Genomic DNA, 24174 nt, shown 5'->3' on the forward strand with positions numbered 1-24174 from the left:
ACCACTAAAAACTCTGGGATACAGACTAAAAATTTGTTCTTACAAAATTTATGTGAAAAAGGTAAATAAATAAACACAACATTTTTTTTCAACTTTCATTTCTTGATGCATGCCCAGATGATGCGGCTTCATGTTACGGAAAATCATGGTACAGACAGCTTTCCAGAAATGCAGTTCCCAGGGTTTGCCTGCATTGCTATTCAGAGCCTCAAATTGTCCCAAAGTGCTTCACAGTCAACCTTTTCATCCCCCCTTCAACATCACTAAAAAAAATCATCTTATCTTAAACTGCTTTTGAAGTGTGGTAATTATTGCAGTTAAGACAAGATTTATTTTAGTTATGTTGAAGGGAGGACAAGAAAGTGCAAATGGAAATCCAGATCAAAACACACTCACGCACATACTCCCCTTTGCACACACCAAACACATGTGTCTACACACACACACACACACACACACACACACACACACACACACACACACACACACACACACACACAGAAGCAGAACATGCAGAAGTTTCCATAAATACCCTGTTTTCTTCCTGTGACGTACAGTAATCTATCATAACATGACATTATCCAGATTACAATCTTGTTCAAATTCTTCATTACACGATTGGTAATATTGACAGTAGCAACAAAGTGTTGGACTCTTGTTTTCAGCACCCATCTCATAGCTGTCTGTCGGATGCTAATTGCAACCACTTAAATATAACTGTGCAAATGTGCAGTTTTCTTTTTTCTTTTAAAAATACTTGTGCATAGCCATCATTTCACAAAGGACAGAGAATTAAGGGAGTTCAACGTTACTATACACTCTTGGTCCAAGAAATATCATGATGTTTAAAACTGTTTTAAAAAATCTGAGTGAGTAAGAACTTAAGAGATAAGAACATAAGAGAACACAACCCCTTGACCTTGACATTTGACAAGATTGTAACTGAATTTTATTTACATTCACTTTCCAAAATGATCCCAATTTCCCTGATATCACTATATTCTAAAAACCTACTGATCTCAGTTTTGATGATACCCCGCTATTGAACATCTCCAGTCCAAAACAAAATATCGTGAATCATAACCTTTATTATCAGCTTAGTGTGGCTGGTGCATGCAACTGTGGCTTATTCCTAACTGTACTGTACTTGTATCCTGGCTACTGACCCCAGCGTTTCCTTTCCAGTAGACAAGTTCCTTCCTGGAATCAGCTCACCCAAAATTTCAGCCAGTTACTTGCCTCCCAAGCAACAGCTTCTGGTCTTCAGTAATATTGAACTTCCCCCAGTTACTGACTGAGCACCTGGTCCTTACCTCATTGTGTCTTAATGCAACATGCAAGGGCTTTAGTTTCAGCTGTACTCTTGAGCTCAGGAAAATTGTGGGATGATAAATTGTCCCACAAAACACAATGATGATCAGGCAGCAAAATATTTGTATTCCAGTGCTTCGTGATTCGTATGATACTTGACTCACTTAGTAGACACTCACTTAGTTAAATGACGTGGCTTCAGATCCACTCCCAGAATTGAACACTTAATCTAAGGTACAACATTCATGCAGTTCTGAAAGGAGTGCTGCATTGTCAGAATCATTGTGTTCTGGTTGGAACTTTAAACCAAAGCTCTATCCAGCTTTTCAGGTGATGTTGGAGATCTTAAATGATGGGATCCCTAGTCACTACTCTCAACCAATAAAAACATATTAATCAATCGCAAATCTCACTGCTGTTTTAAGGAATATTTTTAGTGAAGGGATCTGGTAGATGGAGATACTGACATACAGGTTATTGTCTTCCAAAGTTCCATAGATTCCTGATTGGTTCTTACAGATTGGGAGGTAGGAGATGTAACTCCACTATTTAAGAAAAGAGGAAGGAAGAAAATAAGGAACTACCGACTAGTCAACCATAACTTCAGTGGGAGGGAAAATGCCAGATTCTATCGAAGAAGGCAGTGCAGTTGATGTATTCTACATGGACTTCAGTGAGGACTTTGACAGGATCCCACATGGGAGACTAGTCCAAGGGTTTAGAGCTCTTGTGATTCAGAGCAAGTTGGCAAATTGGATAGCAAATTGACTTGGTGAAAGAGGCAGATGGTGAAGATGGAGGGTAGTTTTTGTGATTAGAAGCCTGTGACCAGTGGTGTACCACAAGGGGAGGTGCCAGGAACCCTCCTCTTTGTTAGATGCATTAACAATTTAGATATGAATGTGGGGGGTATGATTAGTAAGTTTGAAGATGACTTGAATATTAGCGGTATTGTTGATAGTGAAGAGGATAGTCATGGGCTAAAGGATGATATTGATCAGTTGGTAAGATGGGCAGAGCAATGGCAAATGAAATTTAATCTTGATTAAAGGCAAGGTGATGCACCTTGGGAGAACTGATAAGGGCAGGGCATACACAATGAATGCCAGGGCCCGAGGGACCTTGGTGTATAAGTCCAAGGATCCTGAAAATGGCAGCATAAGTAGATATGGTGGTGAAGAAGGCATACAGGATACCTGCTTTCATTAGCCAGAGCATAGGTTCACATCATTCCTTTAGTGTGATGACTAACCAGTGTTTTATAAAGGAGGTGCTAGAAATCTGTAATGCACTGCCTTTAAGAGGTATCTGGACGTGGCTTCTATGGACCAAGTGCTGGTAAATGGGAAAAGCATAGATGGGTACTTGATGGTTGGTATGGAGGGCTGAAGGATGCCTTTCTGAGCTGTATGACTCTGTGACAGTGCTGTCGGATTGTTCTGCTGTCAGAGATGCCATTTTCTGGTGAGGTGTTAAACCAAGGCCAAATTTACTGCCTCTGGAAGATGTAACCCTTCTTCCAAAATGTGGAAGAGAAGCACAGGAGTTTATCTCTGTTGACCTGGATATTTATCCTGCCTTCAACATCCATCTGAAGACTATCTGATCATAATCACATTGCTGTTTGTAGGAGGTTGCTGCATTTCCTACATTATAACAGCAATTACATGTCAACAGTACTTCATTCATTGTAAAATTTATTGAGGCTTCCTGAATGAATTTTTCTTGTAGATAAATGGGATTAGTTTAGGTTGCTACCATGAGTGATATGGACATTGTGGGCCAAAAAGCCTGTTTCAGTGCTGTACAATTTTATGACTCCATGAGGAAGTGTATGACACTTACATAAAATGCAAGCTTACTTTAAGGTTGCCCTATCTGTGGACATCAATCCTCACTGGGAGCTCAGCTTTGTGGGTTTACTATTGTGTTCCAAATCCAGCAAGTGGCCAGAAAGAACAGTAAACAGGTCAATATGTGAGACAAAGGATTTTTTTGAAGGATTTCAAATACTCATACAATTGATCACCAGTGAGATCCAGGTGTACATGTAGTTGGGATAGTGGTCTCTTCTCTATTCTTCGAAAGGAAACCAAATGGAATTAACTTTTACAGCCTTAACGTGAGTCTTTGGTCACTGGTTGTGCAAGAAATATAAACTACCTGACTTGATATTCCTCTTTTTAAGGAGTTGTTGTAGAATTCTCCAGCTCCTGAGGTTCTTGCCTGATAGAAAACAACATGTGGTGTAAATGTCAGTTAAATGTAGTAATCCCAGAAGGCACAAAGTTCCACCTAATTAAAACACCATCATACTGTGTACCAATTCCTAGTGGTTGCAGGCTCATGTATGATATTATCAAGTGAAGGTTGACAGTGTTCTTAGCTTTGATATCTTTTGTCTGAAGACTCTGTAAAAACAAATATGTCATTTACGACAGAGGGCTTGGATGCAAAGGACAACAACATAACATTATCTTCAATTTATATAGGCCTTTATCATGGCACAATATCCAATGATGCTTCATAGAAAATCTGCCAAACAAAAACTTACAGTAAGTTACATTAGTAGAAATTGTAGAAGCAGGTTTTAAGGGCATCTTATAAATGGAATAACAGAGATGCAGAAAGGTTTAGGGAGGGAACTCCAGGGTATACAGTTCTGGCGGTCAAAGGCATAGCCACCAAATGGAAGGTAATTACATTTGGAGATGATCCTGGAGGGCAAAGATATCTCGAAGTGTTAAAGATTTGGAGAAGCTGGGAAAAGATCTGGGGAAAGATTTAAAAGGGACCTGAGGGACAACCTTTTCACGCAGAGGGTGGTGAGTACATGGAATGAGCTGCCAGAGGAAGTGATTGAGGCAGGTACAACGGTATCATTTAAGAAGCACTTGGATAGGTACATGGAGGGGCGGGGCTTAGAGGGATATGGGCCAAATGGAGGAAATTGGGATTCGCTGGGTGGGCACCGTGGTTGGCATGGACTTGTTGGGCCGAAGGGCCTGTATCCATGCTGTATTGCTCTATGACTAAGATTACAGAGATAGGAACAGGTGAGACCATGAAGTGACCTGAAAACAAAGATGAAAATTTTAAAATTGATACATTGCTTAAAGAAAGAGCTATTGTGGGTCTGCGAACATGACAATGTGCTGTTAGGACAGAGATAGAAACATTTTTGAGATAGTTGAATGAGGAAGCCAACCAAAGAGTGCTTTGGAATGCGGAAGGGTGCTTAGCAAACTTTTGGTTACACCCCAACTAAAATATTGTGTTTATTTCAGGACACAACATATCTGTGAGAGGTGGAGGGGAGCTGCATTGCAAATTTAGAAGGGTTAAGTTTGGAGGCTTGGATCCACTGCTTGGACTTGTATTCCCTTGTAAGTGGAAGACTAAATTGTGCTCTAATTAAGGTGTTTGACATGATAAAAATGTTGATAGGATAGATGGAAAGGAGCTAGTTCCTCTGGCGAGGGAATCGAGAACAAGATCACATATTCTTGAAATTAGTGCCCAGACTATCCTTACGGGGATGCTAGAAAGAAATCATTCACACAAAGATACTTGAAATCTGGAACTCTCTTTTCCCAAGGAAACAGTTAAGGCTAGAGCTCATTTGAAAAAGTCGAAACTGAGATTGTTAGTTTTTTGTTAGGCAAGAATATTCAGGGTTATGACAGGTAGATGGGGCAAGATAAATGTCAGGCAGGATTTAATTGGCTCATGAAACAGTCTCAAGGGGCTGAACAATCGACTCGTGTTCCTATTTTCCTAATTAACTTAAAGCTTTCTTGTGAATATTTCTTGCTCATCAAAATGACTCTTAAAAAGTCAAGTCTGATTCCTATTTTCAGAAAACGGGATGGGGTTTGAATTTTAGATCCACAGGTCTTATTTCCACTGTTGAGTAAGTATTTAAGTAGAGCAAGAGATGATCAAGCCTCGAGGAGCAAAAGACCACATGTTTATTAATTTAGTGGATAATTTTGAGGAAATACAAACCTTAGAAATAGATGAAAGATATCGGGGGCAACATTCATCCTTGGAGAGAGCTCTCAATTAATGTCTGAGTTACTTCCACCCACTTTGTGCCCCTGCCAAAGTTGAATTTTTCCTCCATTATTACTAACATGGATTTCAAGAAGAAATAGTCCAAGGTCGGCCCACGAGATAGGAGGAAATCTACTTAAATGCATTGGCCGATGGCTAGATGGTAAACAGTAATAAGTAGTTACACATGTGTAAGTATCTAGTTGTCAACCAGATTCCAATGGAAGGGCAACAACTGAAGTAGTTATGACTGCTATTATTCACAATTTTTGTAAATGGTTTAAGGGAAAGGAATGTTTACACAAAACTGTGGTTGGCACCAGTGAGATCATATCTGGGGTATTGATGGTATTTCTGGCCATCCTATATCAAAAAGGACATGTGAGGAAAGAGCCACATGATTGACCCTATTCATCCAAGCAGCGTGAATTTGCTTCTATCAACCATGAATTGTGATAATGAAACTGCAAATTTAAACTTGTTTGGAGTTTACAGTATGAACCATTTACAGAAAAACTGATGAGAAAAACTAAATCTATTTCCTTCAAGTGTTTCATGTAAAAAAAACAGTCTCATTGCATGCATTAACAAATACTTATAGAGTTCTGCCTGCCTCTCCCCACCATCAATACATCACAACACTATTTAATTGCAATAGTGGACAATGACCATCTGGCTCAATGTTGTATATGATGCACTGGGTATAGAACAAATGCTTTGCTGCTAATAGCTGGGAGGCCTGGAGGCAAAGAACATGGAGTGTGTCTTCAGCAGATGCAAAGACTGTCGGTCCCAGGTGAATCAAACAGATGTAATTACACCTATGCAGCCAGTAGCTTTAAGGGAGTGCTTGAGGGGATCAAGACACTTCATGGGTCCAGCTGCTTAACCCACTAATTGCAGATTAGTCTGACTGATAAGTGTCTGATATCTCAAATCACTGATGTGACTGCAGTTATTTTTAAAAGTATTGTTTTATACTTCTACTCCCTATATTACTTTAAAATTTCAACATTATCCCAACATGTTCATAATTAGCCTAGGTGTTGTATCTCACTGCCAGAATTGACTATTCATCAAACAACTTTTGTTGAATTGGATACTGAGATAGTTCATAGGAAAAATGCAAGATTTTGTGTGCTGCAGTATTGTCGAGGGAGATATGTTTAGATTTTAGAGCATGAAGAAAAGGAGATCAATTGTTTGATGACAATTGAGGTAGTCATTGGGATTGGAGAAATTATGGAATCTTTGGAGTTGGAGGAAAGATGTTTTGGAGATTTTGTAGAACTGTGGGAGGAGATCTTGACAGTTAGAATTATGAACCAGCAAGCATGGCTTTATAGTTCAATCAACAAGCAAATAAACGAGCAAGAATTGTTTTGGAATTTGAACTATAAACCAAGAAAGCCCAAATAATGGAAGTCATCTGCTTTTGCTCTTGCTGAGTTAAACCCTCCAAAGTAAAAATAATACATGAAACATAAAAATACTAGGCATGTGATAATAGCTTAAATCTGAAACTTGACCTGAAATAGCTTTTAAGACTCACTTACCAGCTTGTTTTCAAATCATTTGGGAAAAGGTATCCATGGATTCTTTAAAACATATGAAAAGGTTAAAATAAATATTCTGATGCATGTAAAGAAACTTGCCCGTGGACAAATCAATCATCAAGTGGTAAAAATGTAAATTGAGACAGAAAATATTTAAATATGATACAATATGACAGAAAAGTTGTTGATTCAATCATGATGACAAAAATAAGCTGCAAATGTGTCTCAGGCAGACTAACCCTGGCTTGGTATCTTCTGCCAATTAATGGCAAATTATTTATCAGTAATGATAGTGCCATTATTAATATCCCAGTGGTAATATCATCAGCCTTGGTGTAGTTATTAATTCAATAAACCATGCTGGATGACTAAACGGAGAGGCACATGATTTTGATGGGAAGGGAAGCTCCTGACTAATTGGTTGTCAGAGGAAAAAAATTACTCTGAAATGGTAGCACTTTATTAGTGTCATGACTTTGGGTCTGACTGCACACTTTGCCCAGTAACTATTTAAACATCACAAGGTGCCAAGCAGATGCAAAGCTTTGTTCAACCTCATTACCATTAGGTTTGAAAGTTAATTGTTACCTTTTAATTAAATAGAAAATAATGGGTACCTAAGGGTTATTACTCATTGGTAATTGAATGGAAGGCTTTAGCTAAAGCTATAAGACACAATAGTAGTGTTTGAACAGTTTATAATCCAAGATTCAAGACCTGTTTAGCAATCAGTTGAGTGTGGTTTGCGGGTTATGATGTACAAAACAGGGTGATGTTATTTGATTTTGCATCTTATTTTTGAATCAACAGTCATTACTTTATTGCAATCATAGTAGTACTTCTAAATTAAGTTTAACTTTGAGTTATTCTTCTATACTGGTTTCAGATGGTTTGAGACAATTACATACAGACCAGCACTCAGACAGGCTAAATTCAGAAATGGAATTTATTTACAGAATCAGTTTGAGTGATTTCCTGTAACTCAATCTACACCAATGCGATGACCAACATTTCTCCACTGGTTTGAATGGTCTCTTGTCAATGAAATAGACCAGGTCCTGAGAACTGGCACGGTGAATTCTAACATTTTATTTTTTCCTAGCCATTGGTCACAGGATATAGTCTTAAAAGCTAACCTAGACTCCCATCTATTCCATTGTTAATGACACTTGCAAAGTTCAAAGTAGTATGTAATGCCTTGGGGACATAATCTTTTGCAGCCAGTATCCAATGCCTTCTGGACTCTTTGTCATATTCAAGTGAAAATTTTCCAAAGAGAGAAAAATGGGTAAATTCAGAAGATATCTTAATCCATCTTAAAAAAAGTGTGCCAGAAAAGAATACCATTTTGTAAAAGTTTTGTGAAGAAACTAAACTCAAGCAAACTGAACAAACAAAATTAGACATAGCATAACATTCTGAGGCTGTAGTGTAGATGAAATACTCCAAGAGACTCCTCAGTAGCAGATATAAGATCTTCACTGTAGTCTTCAGTGATAGCATGCTATAGATTCTATCTCTGCATGAGTTGCAGAATACTGAAGTAGTACACAGATGAACAATTGCCCTCCAACCTACTTTGATGCAGGCTTTCATAAATCTAGAATGTAGTAATGAGTCACTCTCTTGATAAGAGTCCAATAAAATAACAAAACAACTATAATACAAAAATGCCTTCAAATTTATTTGACCTATCAGTGATACAGTTAAATTCTGCTGTAGAGGTTTGTTCATATGAGTTTGATCTCTTTCCCTCTCCCAAGTGAACAGTGGGTATTATTTTGGGGGCATTTTAGGGTGGAAATGGCGGAAGAGAACTGATAAAGCTAAGTAATCCAACCCTGTGGCCCCTTGTTAGTTGAATAAAGATCACTGGCGCCATTTAGAGAAATGTCCTGACGCCTTGTTCTCCTTGGGAATAAAGATGTACAAACTTGCTAGATGTAGAAGACAAACGTGGTAGAAAACAAAATGTCAAATGGAACAAATCTCGGTTTATAGTGCAACAACATAAAATTGTGTTCCATAAATACCACATTTGTATACAGGAGACTAACTCCATTTCTGCAGTTGCTCCACTTATCTGAGACACAAAGCAAATAAACACAATCCTTTCCATCATCAAAACAGACTGCCTCACTCTGTAAACACTGACCCCTCCAGCAGCAACACAGCTTGCACCACTCTCAGATACTTGCTGTCATGCAACATACCTAGTTTACAGTGCAGATAGAAATATACGCACTATACCACATGTCCAAGGATGACTCACTACCCAGTCTGTACCGTTAATTTTAAAAATTGATAAAATCATGTTTTAATGAAATAAGAGAAAATGCTGGAAATACTTAACAAATCTATGAACATCTTAAAACTGAAAAGACCTGTGACTGTTTCAGGTGGTATTTGTCATCATTCATAACAAAGGGGGTTGAGTCTAAACCTGTTTAAGCTGAATGGAGTTAAGCTGGTCTGGTGTTCCTTTGCGGGGACGGGGTCTATAAACAGTGGCCACCACATATCAGATGAACAGAAACAGAAACTACCTGTGCAGATTTCTCAGTCACTTGGTCAGGAATCTATTAAATTTGGTGACACATTTCCACGTGTGCCAGTCTGTTGGTCAAAGTAAAGCTGCATTTCCGGCATTTTCCAGTTTTGAGGTTTTTTTTCAGTATTTGCATTTTCTTTCCCTAATTGTTGGTGCTCAGTGAAATGAAAGTGTGTGTACAAAATTTTATTTCAAATTGGACCTTTTTGAGGCATGTTTCCTTTTTATTGATGGATTAATTCTATATTTGTATCTTTCTCCCCCTCAACGAAGACCTTACCTGTTTGGGGCAGGATGTTTTTCCTTAAAAGCTCCATGGTGAGTTCCCAAAAACCATCCCAGCATGCCTGCACTGCATCCTTTGTACAGCATTGCTTGAGTTAATGAAGTCAATGTATTTTCTCTCCAATTAGCTTTTCCCTTGTATGAAGTATTTGCATGGGCTACTCTGTAGATACAGGCACCAAAGAACCAGAAACAGCTGTAACTGTGATTGAAGACTAATGCAAAATTGGAACAGAATGTGCAAATTACAAGAGGATACACATGAAAATGCAACAAAAGGTTCAAGCAGTCCCTTTTCATTTGCTTATTCTGGAAGTGGCCATTTTTTAGTGCTTTTGATGTTAACTACAATTTATTAAAGCACACTTAATCCTGAGTTATGCAGCTGTGTGGACTAATATCAAGTTGTCAAAGTTAGATTACTTCCAACATCGAGTATAAAGTTGTCTGGGATCTTATCCCAATGTTTAACTTCTATTTTTTCCCAAATTCTCCCATTATCTCCCCCATTTACTTTCAGAAGTCCATATCATTCTGTGTAATACCTTGGAGGCTCAGGATATTGGCTCCAGACTTCCTCTGTGAGTTAATCCATTCACCACATACAGCTATTCTTTCTATTTTACACGGTTATCAATGGGAATTTCTTTGTTTTCCAGGTATAGTTATGGTTTGATGCAGGGTAAGGCCAAAATTTGTACAGCCCCTTCAACATTCACGGGGCATGATCAGCAAGGGATACATAAAATAGCCCAGCAAACACTCGAGTGTAGGTAAAACATGAGGCAAAGTAAAATTGCCTCTAAATTGTCCTGGCAAACTCTCCTGTCCTGAAGGTGGTGTGGTTCAACTTCATCTTTGGTCACCTGCTAAATGCATGTCACAGCGAGTCACCAAAGACTAATTTCTACCTTGGTGACTCTTCTAAACATATGGTTCCACAAGTGTCAACAGCCTGCTGTTATATCATTTTATATACAAGTCTCATCAGTGAGCTTAGCAGGTTATACGACTACAAATGGCATCTTGAAAATGAACAAGCCTTAGCCAATCTTCACTAGGCAGTACAGTAGGACAGCATGTATTATATCCCCTCCTTTCATTTTCAAATTGTGCTTACGTTGCATCAGCTTCTGGTCATGGCAGAAGCCTGAGTCATTCCCCCAGTTTGAGGTCAAATCCATCTCCATTAACCAGCAAAGGATGAACTGGGACTCAGAAAGTAGTTTCTTCCACCACAATCCCTGGGTGCAGGACAGACTCACCAGAATTGGCAGCTCAGTGATATACAGGCAGGAGACAATAGCCTTTGGAGTCCTCAACATTAATTCTGTAGCCCATGAAGATTAAAGGTATTAGGTCACACATGGGCATGGAAGCCTCCTTATTTATAATTTACCAATCTCCCACCACTAATGAACAAGTGGTCTCCATGCTGTACAACACTTGGAAAAAACACTGAAAATAGTAAGGGCCTAGAATGTACTCTGGGTGGGGGAACCTCAATGTCCATCACCAAGAGTGGCTCAGTCGCAACAGCATAGAAGAAACTGGCTTACTGAAACTATGCTGCCAGACTTAGTCTGTGGCAAGTAGTATGTGAACCAACATGAAATATAATTCTTCTTGACTTCCAATCTACCTGTGGTAGAAGCATCTTCCCATGAAGGCCTTGTTAGAAGTGATCACCACACAGCCCTTGCAGAGATACATCGAGGACACCCTGTATCATGTTTTGTGGCACTATAATTGTGCTAAAATGGAAATACAGAACAGATCTGACAAGTCAAAACTGGGCATCCATGGAGCACTGTGGCTTATCAGCAGCAGCAAGAATGTACAGTCTGTAACCTAGTGGCCTGGAATATCACTCAGTCTACCATGGCTCTCAAGCCAGGGGATCAGCCCTGTTTTGGTGAGGAATACAGAAGGCCATGCTGGGAGCATTACCAGGCATACTTGGAAGTGATGAGGTGCCAGCCTAGTGAAGCTACAAGGCAGGACTACATACATAGTCAACAGAAAAAAAAGCTTTATATAGACAGAACTCCGTGATCTCACAACACACTGATCAGATTAAAGCATTGCAGTCCTAAGGCATCTAATCATGAATGGTGGTGGACAATTAAACAGCTAATGGGAGGAGAAGAACATATCCAGAACATGTCCAAGAACATCTCTATCCACAAGAATGGCAGAGCCCAGCAGGTGGGTGCTAAAGAAAAGGCTGAAGCATTCACAGTATGTTCAGCCAGAATTCCCAAACATATGTCTTTCTTGGCTCCTTTCTGAGATCCCCTCTGACACAGAAGCCAATCTCCAGTCCATTTGTTTCACTCCATGTAATATTAAGAAACAGCTGAGCACTGGATACAGCAAAGGCTACAGGACCAGACAACATCCTAGTTGTACCTCTAGCCAAGCTGTTCCAGTATATTTACCACAATATCATCTCGCCCATTATGGTGGAAAATTGACCAGCTATGTCACAAAGAGCAGGGCAAATCCAATCTGGCTAATTACTGCCTAATAAATCTATTCTCATTCATCAGTAAAGAGATGGAAGGTGTTATTGACAGTGCTGTCAAGTGAGACTTACTCACTGATAACCTACTCACCAATTCTCAGTTTAGATTTCACCAAGACCATTTGGCTCCAGGACTTAACATGGATTAAAGAGCTAAATTCCCGAACTGAGGCAAGAGTGATTATTCTTGAAATCAAGGTTGCATTTAACTGAATGTGGCACCAAGGAGCCCTGGTAAACTGAAGATGATGTGCATCAATGGGAGAACACTCCAGTGACTGGAGTCATATCTCACACAATAGAAAATGGTTGTGGTTGTCAGAGCTGCAGGATATCATGGCGAGATTTCCTCAAGGCAGTGATCTAGACTCAAACACCTTCAGCTGCATTATCAATGACCTTTCTTCCATCATGTCAAGGTGTGCAGCCATAAGTGAGCAATGTTCAATTCTATTTGCAACTCCTCAATCAAAGAAGCTGCTCATGCCGACATGCAGCAAGACCCTGACAATATTCAGGCATGAGCTAATAAGTGGCAAGTAGCCCTCACCCTACAGAAGTGCCAGACAATTGTGATTCCCAAATAGAGAAACTCTTACCACTTACCCTTGACATTTAATAACTGTTTCTAGGTTTTCCACCTTCTGGTTACCATTGGCCAGAAGCAGAATTAGACCTAATTAACTGAAAATGTGAGGTGTTCATGGACTAGAAACTCCACCATGCCTCAATGGAAAAAGAGTACCTCTACAGGCATCTGGAGGCAGAGGTCCAACAGAAACCCGTAGCCTAAAGGAAAGATGGCAGGTGTAAAGAGCAGAGGAGGTCCAGCAACTTGATAACCACAACATATGTGGGTTGTTAGATGCTGTCAAATCCACCAGCTGTCTAGGCACCCAAGGCCCACCTGCTGAGAGCCAAGAATGGAGGAGATCTTATCAAGGTTGGAGATACAGACAGTGTTCACTGGAAAGAGCGCTTCAAAATGACTCCTCAGCCATCACTCTGTCCTTGACATGTGTTCTGACCCTATCTCACAGCAAGCTACTGCCAGGACTACAGAAGTTCAAGAAGATGGCTCAAGGACAATTGGTGGTGGCCAATGAACGTTGCCCTTGATTGCAACACCCATGTTCTGTAAATGTCTAAAGATTGCTAATTTGATACAGTAGTTTGGATTAGAATTAGCCAATCTTTACATTTAATGTTTTACTCCTACACTGTTTGGCTAACTTGTCCCATTGACAACCTGGGAAACTCAATTAGTGCTCAGCAAGTTAGGGTACAAAATTATAATTCCGTGACACTAGTGTGTTGCCAGTACTGGCCTCAGTTAAAGATAAACCGTTGACAGCAAAGAACCTAAAGAACAGGTTAGAAATCATATGAGACACCAAAAGAATTGTGAGTCACTTGCACCATTCCATTTCCGTATATCCACAAGTCAAAGTTAAGTTTATTGTCATATGCACAAGTACAGGTATGCACAGGTGCAATGAAAAAACTAACTTGCAGCAGCATCACAATGCCTCAAAACGAACTAGGAGACTTTTATTAACTTGGTCGAAATGTATGTATGATTAGAAACCAAAAATGAGAGTAAAGAATTGATGATTTACAGTTGAAATGAAAAAAATAAAGCAAAAAATATTTTTAGTTAAGTTATCAATGTCTGTGCCAGCTTGCAAACTCAAACTGTAACCTGAAAACACTTGCATAGTTTAACATAAATTAGGATCTTCTTCATGAGCAGATAGTAAATAAATAGTTGTAGTTTAACAAAAAAAAAGTCTTTGTTTCTGGTATTTGGTGCCTTCACTTCATGAGCAGCTTTTAATCCTTTAAGTGATTGCCATTATTCCACAGTTTAATTATTTTCTGTTACTTTTGATTGTTTTTGTTAAGTCACTGCTGTCTCATATGCTATAACAGGATTGTGGATATAAATTTCTGTTTCATGATCATGACCTTGATGAACATTTGAAAAAAATCTGCTAATATTTTTGTTCTACAGCTGGAAATGATAGAATGTGCTACAGAGATATGTTATGGCATTAACATGTTTTATGGTGTTTACTGTTACAATTTTTGCAGAATATAATTACAGATAAGAATCAAATAACGTGGTAGGACACCTTCTCACCACTGAAAATGTGAGCATAAGAAGACAGGTTGAAAAGAAATGATTCAGCTTAATGCAGTATTTCCAGGTAGACCAAGAGCTCAGAGGATTTGATTAAAACACCAGCAGTTATGGTTGAGGCCTTTAAAGAACCAGTCTGGTCTCTGAAACAATAGAAGTAAATTAGAAACTGCAGGAAACCTATGAGAGAGGTCAGCTCTGTAGAATAAAATGGGTACATCATTGTTTTTAGTTGAATTTTTTCTTAGCATTACAAATTGACAAAATGAGGAAAGAAAGATTAAATGGTTGCATATCTTTCAGTTCATCATTTCCTTTGCAGATGCTGCCTACTGTGCTGTGGATTTCCAGCACCTTCTACTTTCGTTTTGAGTTCCCGGCCTTTGCAATTATTTTTTATCTGCTTTCTATGAATTGATTGGGTGTAGATGTAAATTATTTTCATCAATTATTGAATTTTGCCAAGTTCAGTAGCCTGTGACCCATTTGAGGGGATTTAATTTACAGCATACTTGTTAATGTACTTATTTAAAGTGCCTTTCTGTGCAACCTTAAAACAGGTAAACACTGTGTTGATAAACATGTGACGTGGATACTTTACAAACAGTTCACAGGGGAAGTTACACTATAAGAAGCTGAAGTCAGATTTATTGGTGGGAAGAAGAGAACATTTTGCTGATGCTCCATAAAGCATTCAGCTTAATAGCTATAAGAATTTAAGAAAGAACCTTGGCAGACAAATTTAGAGTCCTGTATTGCTTAGGCTTTTAGTGTTCATTTAAGCATTTGGTATTCATGCTTTTGCCATTTCACACAAACGTCATAAATCATTAAGGCATAGTGTATTGCATTTAAATTGAAAAAGAGTTTCTGTTTAGTAAGTAAGCACCTGGACTAGCTTCCAGAGACTATTCATCCAGAGACACAAGTTTGAACAATGCTAGCTCAGAAACTTGTTTTCAAGTAATTAAATAAGACTTGAATACAAGGCTTGCATCAGTAATGGTGACCATGAAGCTAGCGGATTGTTATAAGAGCTCACCTGGTCAGTGAGATGGGAAGGAAATATGGCATCTATACTTGGTTTGGTCAAAATGTGACTACACACACCAATGTAGTTAGCCCCAACTGCCCTCTGAAAAGGCCTAGCAGTCACTCAGCTTGGGGGTCAATTAAGATGGATAATCAGCAGTAACATCCATATCTTGTGGAAAAAGTAAGTTAAAAAAATGTCTTTGGCTTTATAATTCATAAAAAAACTATGAAAATTTTCCAGTGACGGAGCCTCATTTAGTTGCATTCATCTTTCTTATGTTAGATTGCTGATGTGACTTGTAACAAAGAAAATATTCCATCCAATTGACTTTCTGGCATGGTGTACAAAGTTTTGCAGTGAATTGCCTTGTGATATTTACAGAGAGATTATTATTCAGTTAACACCTTTCATGTCATTGGGATATCCCAAAGTGTTTTGCATTTGACAAACTATTTCAAACCGTTGTAACTGTTGTGCAGGAATATGTGACAGATTGTGTAAGAGAATATGCTACAAGAAGCAATGACAAATTAATCTGTTTTTGGAGGTGTTGGTTAAGGGATAAATATTAGCCAGCACATTGCCAAGATTCTCCTCCTCTCTTAGTTATGTTTAGAATCATTCATGCCTGCCAAAATTGGCATGCAGGATCTGATTTGATGACTTATCTGAAAGAAAGCACCTTTGCATCAATGGTACATCACTTCGCCCGGTACTCCTATGAACTGTCAGCCTCAAATTATTTTTTAGGTATCTGGATTGAGACTCAAACTCACCTTTCATCACCTGTGTGTACATGCACACATCTACAAGTGTACATCATTGTGACTCACAGGTGTGAGTGATGAGTGCCATAACTGAGCCTAGCTGATATCAAAAGGAAAATCCACTTTCCCCAACCTATGTGAAAGGAACTCCCTTGACAAGTTCTAAAATTGTGGACATGTACCAAGAAGTAAAATCTCACCAGCAAAATAAAGGAAGGATTGGCAGAAAGATAAAGGAGGCAGGTAGCTCTATTAATAAAAGATCAGATTAGCATAGTAATGAGATGTGGTCTTGGTTCAGGAGATCTAGATGAGATTCAGGTGGAGATAAGAAAAGAGTAAGGGAAAGTAATCACATTTTCCCTTACTGTTCTTTTTATCTCCACCCAAAGTAGAGTAGTTTATAGAGGCTGTAACTGTAGCTTACTTGAGGCCATAGTGAAAATCAAGACATCATGGGGGCTTACAATAAATGCAGATGACAATAATCATCATATAGCTTGAACAAGATAAGTTGGTAAGGCACAGGATGAATTCACTGTGTGCATCCTGGACAGTTTCTTAGAACAAAATATTATGGAACCAATGAAGAACAGAGTATTTTAGATCTGGTCATATGCAATGACAGAGGACTAATCTGTGATCTCATGAATAAGAAGATTGGTCTCAACATAAAAGACTTCTATATTCAGTTTGAGAGTGACAGATTTAAGATGAGACTTCTTTATTAGTCACATGTACATCGAAACACACAGTGAAGTGCAACTTTTTGCGCAGAGTGTTCTGGGGGCAGCCTGCCCTGATCAAAACTTAGTTCAATTATATAGGTATGAAGACAGGGTTGGCTGGTGGACTGGGAAAGAGATTAAAAGGTAAGATGAATGATAAGCAGCTTAAAACATTTGAGATATTTTGTACTTTTCAACAAAGATACATTCTGTTAAGAAATAAAGATTGACGATCCAGCTATAGTTAACTAAGGAAACGGAAGGAAAAGACAAACATTATTGTGAAGAATAGTGATAGGCCAGAAAGTAGGGATATTTTTAGAAACCAGCAAAATATAACTAGAAGAATAAAGACAGAGAAAATAGATTATCAGAATGAACTGGGAAGAAATATAAAAACAGGCAATAAAAGTTTTTATAAGTATGTAAAAGGGAGCAACTAAGGTAAGCATTGATCACTTAGAGGATGGGGCAGAGGAATTAGTAATGGGAAATAAGGAATTGGCAGAAATTTTGAATGAATATTTCGTCTTCACAGTAGAATATGCTGAAAGCATTCCAATAATAGTAGAACATTCAGGGCAAGGGAAGATGAAATTAAAATTATCTCATGATCACTGGAGAAAAGTTATTGGGCAACTAATGGGAAGAAAGGCTGAGAAACCCCAAACCTGATCACCTGTATCCTAGGGTGTAAGAGAAGTAGCTGAGGAGATGGTGAATATATTGGTTGTGATCTTCCAGAATTCCCTAGGTTCTAGAAAGGTCCCTGCATATTGGAAAACTGCAATTGATATGCCCCTATTCAAGAAAGGTGGCAGAGAGAAAGTAGGAAACATTAGGCCAATTAGGAAAATACTGGAATCTAAATGAAATAGTGGTAGGACATTTAGAAAATCTTGACAACCAAGCAGAGTCAGCATGGTTTTATAAAGGGAAATAAATCTGACAAACCTCTTAAAGTTCTTTGAGAATGTATTGAGCAGTGTGGATAAAGGGGGCCCTGTAAATGTAGTGTATTTGGATTTCCAGAAGCAATTCAATAGGGTGCTATATTAGATGTTACTGTTCATGGTAAGAATTCATGGCATTGGGGTAATATTGGTAATTAGTTTCTTATTGTCACATATACCAAGATACAGTGAAAAACTTTGTTTTCCATGTCATCCATACAGATCATTTCAAAACATACTGTAAGTGCATTGAGGTAGTACAAAGGGAAAAGCAATAACAGGATGCAGAATATAGTGTTACAGTTACAGACAAAGTGCATTGCAAGTAGACAATAACGTGCAAGGGCCATGATGAGGCAGATTTTGAGATAAAGCTTTCATATAAGAGATCCATTCGAGAGTCTTATAATAGCGGGTTAGAAGCTGACTTTGAGCCTGGTGGTGCATGGTTTCAAGCTTTTGTGTCTTCTACCTGATGGAAGGGGGGAGAAGAGAAAATAACCAGGGTGGGCGGGAAGAAATTGTGTTTTCTGCTTTCCTGAGGCAGCTAGACAGAGTCCATGGAGGGGAGGCTGCAGAGGATTGGCTAGCTAACAAAAAACAAAGTTTGGATAAATAGTTCACTTTCAAGTTGGCAAGCTATAATTAATGGGATGCCACAGGAATCACTGCTGGTGCATCAGTTATTTGTGATCTATATTAATAACTTCAGTGGAGGGATGGCATGTATTGTGACCATACAGACAGAGAGACAAAGCAAGTTTTGAAGAGGATGCAAAGATTATGCAAATAAATTTCGAAAGGTTAAGCAAGTGGGCAAAACTTTGGCAGTTGGAGCATAATGTCGGGAAATATGAGATTATTCACTTTTGTAAGAAGAATGAAAAATGAGAATATTGTTTAAGTGGAAAGAGGTTACAGAATGTCATTGTACAAAGCAACAGAAAGTCAGAAGATATAATAAGGCAAATGAAATGTTGGCCTTTGTTGCAAGGGGGAATGAAGTAAACATTAGGAAAGTCTTGCTACAACTGTAGTATGTTGGTTACACTGTGTACAGCTTTGATCTCCTTACTTAAAGAGGGGTCTTTTTTCTCTTTGTTTTCAGTACCTTAGGGTTGAGTATGATTTTTTTTAAAGGATTTTCTTTGTGGAGTCCTTAAGACCTTAATTTTCTTGTGGCATTGAAAGGTAATGCATTGGGAAAAATTGAGAGAGTCAATGCCGCATCAGCAGTTACCAATTAATACATGTAGAGAGAGTGAGAGGCTATGCAGAGGCAATGGAGTGCAGCTGGATTGTAAATTCTAGAGATGGGAGAAATAAATTCACAGTCTGGGGTGAGGACTCTCGCCCATGAAATGGGCCTGGTGATGGAAACAGCAGAAGAAGAGCTCAACATCACATTGGACTCAAAATTCAATAAAATGGGAACATTAGGGAATGAAACAGATGCCTCTGCTGAGAACTGATCCTTCATATCAGGGAGGGGAAGATGGGAGGGATAGTGAAAACATGGAAAAAGGTGGAACTTGAGGGAGAATTGCAGTCAGAGGAAAGCAAAGGGGGAGAGGGATTCAGAGATATAATTTTAGAATGCAAGAGCTGTTAAAGTTTGCAACCTATGGTATCTGAGAGGAAAAAAAGATTTTTTTTTCTTGAAATACCAAATGCAGTGAAGGATAAAGTGGAACTGAAGACCAGGATAGTTTTGAGGTGTTGTAAGGAGAGGTCAACAGTATGGCTGTGCCAACATGTGGCATAAAGCATGAACCTCAGGATGCAAGGAGGGTAGTGAGTGGATAAGCATTGAATAGTTTGAATGCGTAATGAGAGCAGTCATCAGAGAAAAAAACATTTCCTGAGGTTTCTCTTGGGGTTACATAACTGGTAGTGGGGTGTGGGCAAGTCCAGAGAAGGTAGGTGAGGAGGGATGGAGTGTATGAGAAGGAGAGATTCAGGGTGTGAAAGATTGATGATGGCAGGGATCTGAGGGGTGAGTGAGGGGTTTGGGGCAAGGAGGAAGCAGCGGCACAGAGGGGACTTTATTTGCATTGTTGGCAGTTCGTATAAGGTTGACTCAATTCCTGGGATAAAGCATTTAACATGAAGAATGGTTCAGCAGGTTGGGTCATTATTCTTTGGAGTTTAGAAGAATGAGAGGTGAGATCAAGATTCTGAGGGGTTTCACAAGTTGATGCTGAGGATGTTTCCCTTGGAGGTGGAAACTACAACTAAGTGACACAGTTTCAGAATACGGAGTTGCCTATTTAAGATGGAGATGAGGAGGAACATGACGATGGTCATGAATTTTTGCAGTTCGCTACTTCTGAGAGCTGCAGAGGTGGAATTATTGAATATATTTAAGACCAAAATGGATTTTTGACTCGTATGGGAGTTGAGGGCCATGGGGAAGAGTAAGGGAAATGGAGCAGAGGACATAATCTTATTGAATGACAGAGCAGGCTCGAGGGGCTATATGTTTTACTCCTGCTCTTATTTGTTATGTTCCTATGTTCATAGAAATGGATATTAAAATAGATTTAAGTCTGAATATTTTATCAGAGATGCTATTGGGCTTTTAATAGTGGTGGCAGACGTTGTCAGGTGTTTTACAGATTGCTAGTACTGGACTGCAATACGTGTATGCCGAGTGCCTCCATCAATCATGTAAATCCTATTATACCATGTTATTAACCACTTCCATACGGTCACAGTTTCAATAGGCTGATATAACTTGTTGCTCACACTCTGAGTGTCCAATCAATTACCATAGCAGAGTGTCAGACTGGGCGTCCCTTCCTGCATCTGTTAGTTATTTAGTTTGTCGTGACATGTTGTCATATTGTTAAAAAGTTAAGCTGCTCATCACTAACGTCTGCTATTAGATCATGTCTGAGGTAGACATTAAGTGCATTTGATGTTCTTGTGCAGGCTCTGCCACAATCAACCCAGATTAATGGGTTTTTATTTTTTGAAAATACTGTGTAATTTCCAGAATTTGAAAAGACGTTCAAAATAGCTCTCATAAATTTAACTCCGACAAAGAGTTGCTTTTATTTCATGTTCACATGTGGCATGTCAACATTTTAAATGAGAACCATTTTGTGGTGAATAATTTACATTTTCCTACATTCTTTCTTCCATTATTTTGAAATCCTCCTTGACAAGAATATCTAATTTTTCCTGATGATTGTTTCAAGAGTTCTTTGACTACATGAATTTTGGGGAATACTTCATACATTTTAGTTCAGTTGCAAACTCAGGCTCCATAGATTGAACTGAGAATTGCATCATCTGTGAGTAGTTTACCAATTGACAGTGACTCTTCTTGCACGTTCTCTTGTAGAAGACATTTTCATTACGTTGACTGGCATTCCAAAGCAGTACTGAGGAAGTGTGGCACTACCCAAGATGCCATCTTTTAGAAGAGATATTTAGCAAGTACTTGATTGTATAACATCTCACAGTGCATTATCTTCCCACATTGTGTAAAGCTGTCCTTATGACTAAGCAGTCTGGGTAGTTGTTATTGCTGTTACCCTTCTCTTAACCCTGTCTATAACTTCAATATCGCCTTCCTCATATAGGGAGAGACAGAAAAAATTTATAACTTTGAGAGCTCATGAAAGACACCTTATATGCAGGACCTTTTTATATACATGATATGGGGCTCTGTGCTAGATTACACTCCTGTATATTTTACCGTCACTAGTTAGCATGTGTATAGTCACTTAATAAATTTACATTTTAATCTGAAGTAAGTGGAAAATGTTAGTCTTAGATTCATTTTGGGAACAGCACAGAAACGCATGGCCTTGAAAGGGCATATAATCAGCAGCACTCACCCAGGAATGTGTTTGGATTTGGAGCTGAAACAGGAAAACAAACCTGCGACACTTTGAATGTGCCCAAGATTTACTGGGAGGGATGTTGGTAGAAGGAAAGCGAACATTTCAAGAGGAACTCCCTGGATGTCTCTAGCTAAAGGTAGCCTGGTCACAAACTGCTCAGCTAATGCCTTCACAAGCACCACTGGAGAGAGATCCTTTTCTCCTTTATTCAAAGTCTGAAGACGTGGAAATCCTGAGGGGTACTCCCGTTATACTAACATACGTTTGTCCTATCAAAACAAGTTGTGTTATTTCAGAAAACTCCTCCATTCTCATATTTTGATTTCTCAATCTTTATAATATATCTTGGATAATTAAATACATTACCCACTCTGATTATAATATTTTGCTGCCTCTCCTTCCACGTGGTAAGCAATATTGAAGTTACAGAGAGAATTAGGAGAAGGGTAACAACAGTGATAACTGCTCAGATTACTCATTCAAGAATGTGGAAAGATGTGAACTGTGAGAGAGTGGCTGAGATGATTAAAATTATAAAGGGATGGATATAGTAGAATTAAATTAACAGTGAGAATGGAAAAAAAAGTCAGAAAAAGATTCAGCTAAAATGCCAGAAAACATTTCATCTGCTCTCAATTTGTGAACCTCATGAACAGACTACTTTGCATGTGGTAAATGTGATATACTGTGCTTAAAAAGAACCTGGATAAGTTCAAGTGATGAGACTATTACTGTTTAGCAACCATTAACGCTGGACTTTCTGGGCGATGAATATTTAGACTTGGGTGGGAGAAATCATGTTGGCAACCCTGAGGGTTAGATTATTACTATACTGTCTTTTTCATTTGCAATTTGCCATTTATTTTCAATGGTTGAAAAATAATGACAATTCATTATCACTTTTCCTCTTTTTCTTTTTCATATTTACATCAGCCATTGACTCCTTTCTCTTTCCAGCCCAAAGGGTGAGACTCTAACACATCTGTCAGCACATTTTGGTTGTAATTCATGTTTCTAGTCATTAGCAACCATCATTTCTACTCCGACCTTTACAGGAAACTGCCTCTTAACCTTTTTGTGCTAATAACACTATTTCCTCTTGTAGCTGGACAGCGTGAGTGTTGATAGTGAATAATAAACCTCTCAAATCATTCTTCTGCACACTTCTTCATTTAAATACATATTGATAATTAGAGTTGAGCTGTTAAAACTTTGAAAATCTGTGGAAGAAAATAGTGTTTTGTTTTTCCAGAATCCTATTTTAGTGAGACAGTCAGCAAGAGATTGCTGAATATACTGCACATTTGGATGCATTCTGACTTTCCATGTGGAAGTCTCCAGGAGATGAAGATTGGTCTCTAGAATATGATTACAGGAAACCCAGGAGAAGAATCAGTGGAGGATTATCAATGTTTTAATTTTCTTTGGAAACTCTTAATTTGTTAATTATAAATAGAGAGCCAGAAAAACTGTTGAATATCAAAGAGTGTTTTCAACTTCCAGTTGGTCATGTGTAAGGATTATGTCCCAGGCTATTGGGAGAGGTAGGAGAGGAGATTGGTGGGGCCTTGATGGAGACCTTTGTATCCTCTTTAGCCACAGGCAAGGTCCCTGAGGACTGAAGAATAGCTGATGGTTTTCATTGTTTAAGAAAGGGTATAGGGACAAACTAGGAAATTAGTGAGCCCTACGTCAGTGGTAAGGGAAATTATTGGAGAGGATTCTTAGGGATAGTATGTACTCAGATCTGGAAAAAGCATGGACTTATTCGGGATAGTCAGGGAGAGGTATGCTTTACAAATTTGTTTGAGTTTTTTGAGGAGGTGATGAAGATGATTGATAAAGGTAGGGCAGTGGATGTTGCATACATGACTTTAGTAAAGCATTTAACAAGATCTGTCATTCAAAAGATTAAGTCACGTGGGATCCATGAGACTTGTCAGATTGATTTCAAAATGGGTTTGGCCATAGAAGACAGAGGGTGGTGGAGGAGGGCCGTTTCTCTGACTGGAGGTCTGTGACCAGTGCTGCTTTTCTGGGGATCAGTGCTGGGACCCCTACTTGTGATATATGTAAATGATCTGGACCAAAATGTAGGTAATCTGATTAGTAAATTTGCAGATGACACGAAAATTGGCAGAGTTGTAGATAGTGAGGAAGGTTGTCAAATGATACAGCAAGATATTGATCAGTTGGAAATATGGGCAGAGAAATGGCAGATGGAGTTTAATCCAGACAAGTGTGAGGCGTTGACCTCCTTTGGGAGGTCAAATAAGGTGCAAGTCCATAGCTTCCTGAAAGTAGCAACACAAGTGGATAGAGTGGTACAGAAGGCGTATGGCATGCTTGCCTTCATCAATTGTGGCATTGAATATAAAAGTTGAGAAGTCATGTTGCAGCTGTGTAA

At 38.8% G+C, this 24174-nt stretch overlaps 1 protein-coding gene across 3 annotated transcripts in view; it reads left to right on the forward strand.

Moving 5' to 3' along the window:
* bcas3 (BCAS3 microtubule associated cell migration factor) overlaps positions 1 to 24174 on the forward strand; it is a 760056-nt gene that overhangs the window by 360806 nt on the left and 375076 nt on the right. For 2 of the 3 annotated variants that reach the window (XR_007957928.1, XM_052035317.1), the window contains exon 17: positions 9748 to 9792. The exons of the other annotated variant lie outside the window; for it this stretch is intronic. Coding sequence is in view for 1 of the 2 variants with exons in the window: in XM_052035317.1 (XP_051891277.1) it covers positions 9748 to 9792 (45 nt within the window). In the remaining variant the exon portion in view is untranslated. The remainder of the gene's footprint in view (positions 1 to 9747; positions 9793 to 24174) is intronic. 3 annotated transcript variants of the gene reach the window in all.

The sequence above is a fragment of the Pristis pectinata genome, chromosome 21, assembly GCF_009764475.1.
Source record: "Pristis pectinata isolate sPriPec2 chromosome 21, sPriPec2.1.pri, whole genome shotgun sequence".
Lineage (NCBI taxonomy): Eukaryota > Metazoa > Chordata > Chondrichthyes > Rhinopristiformes > Pristidae > Pristis > Pristis pectinata.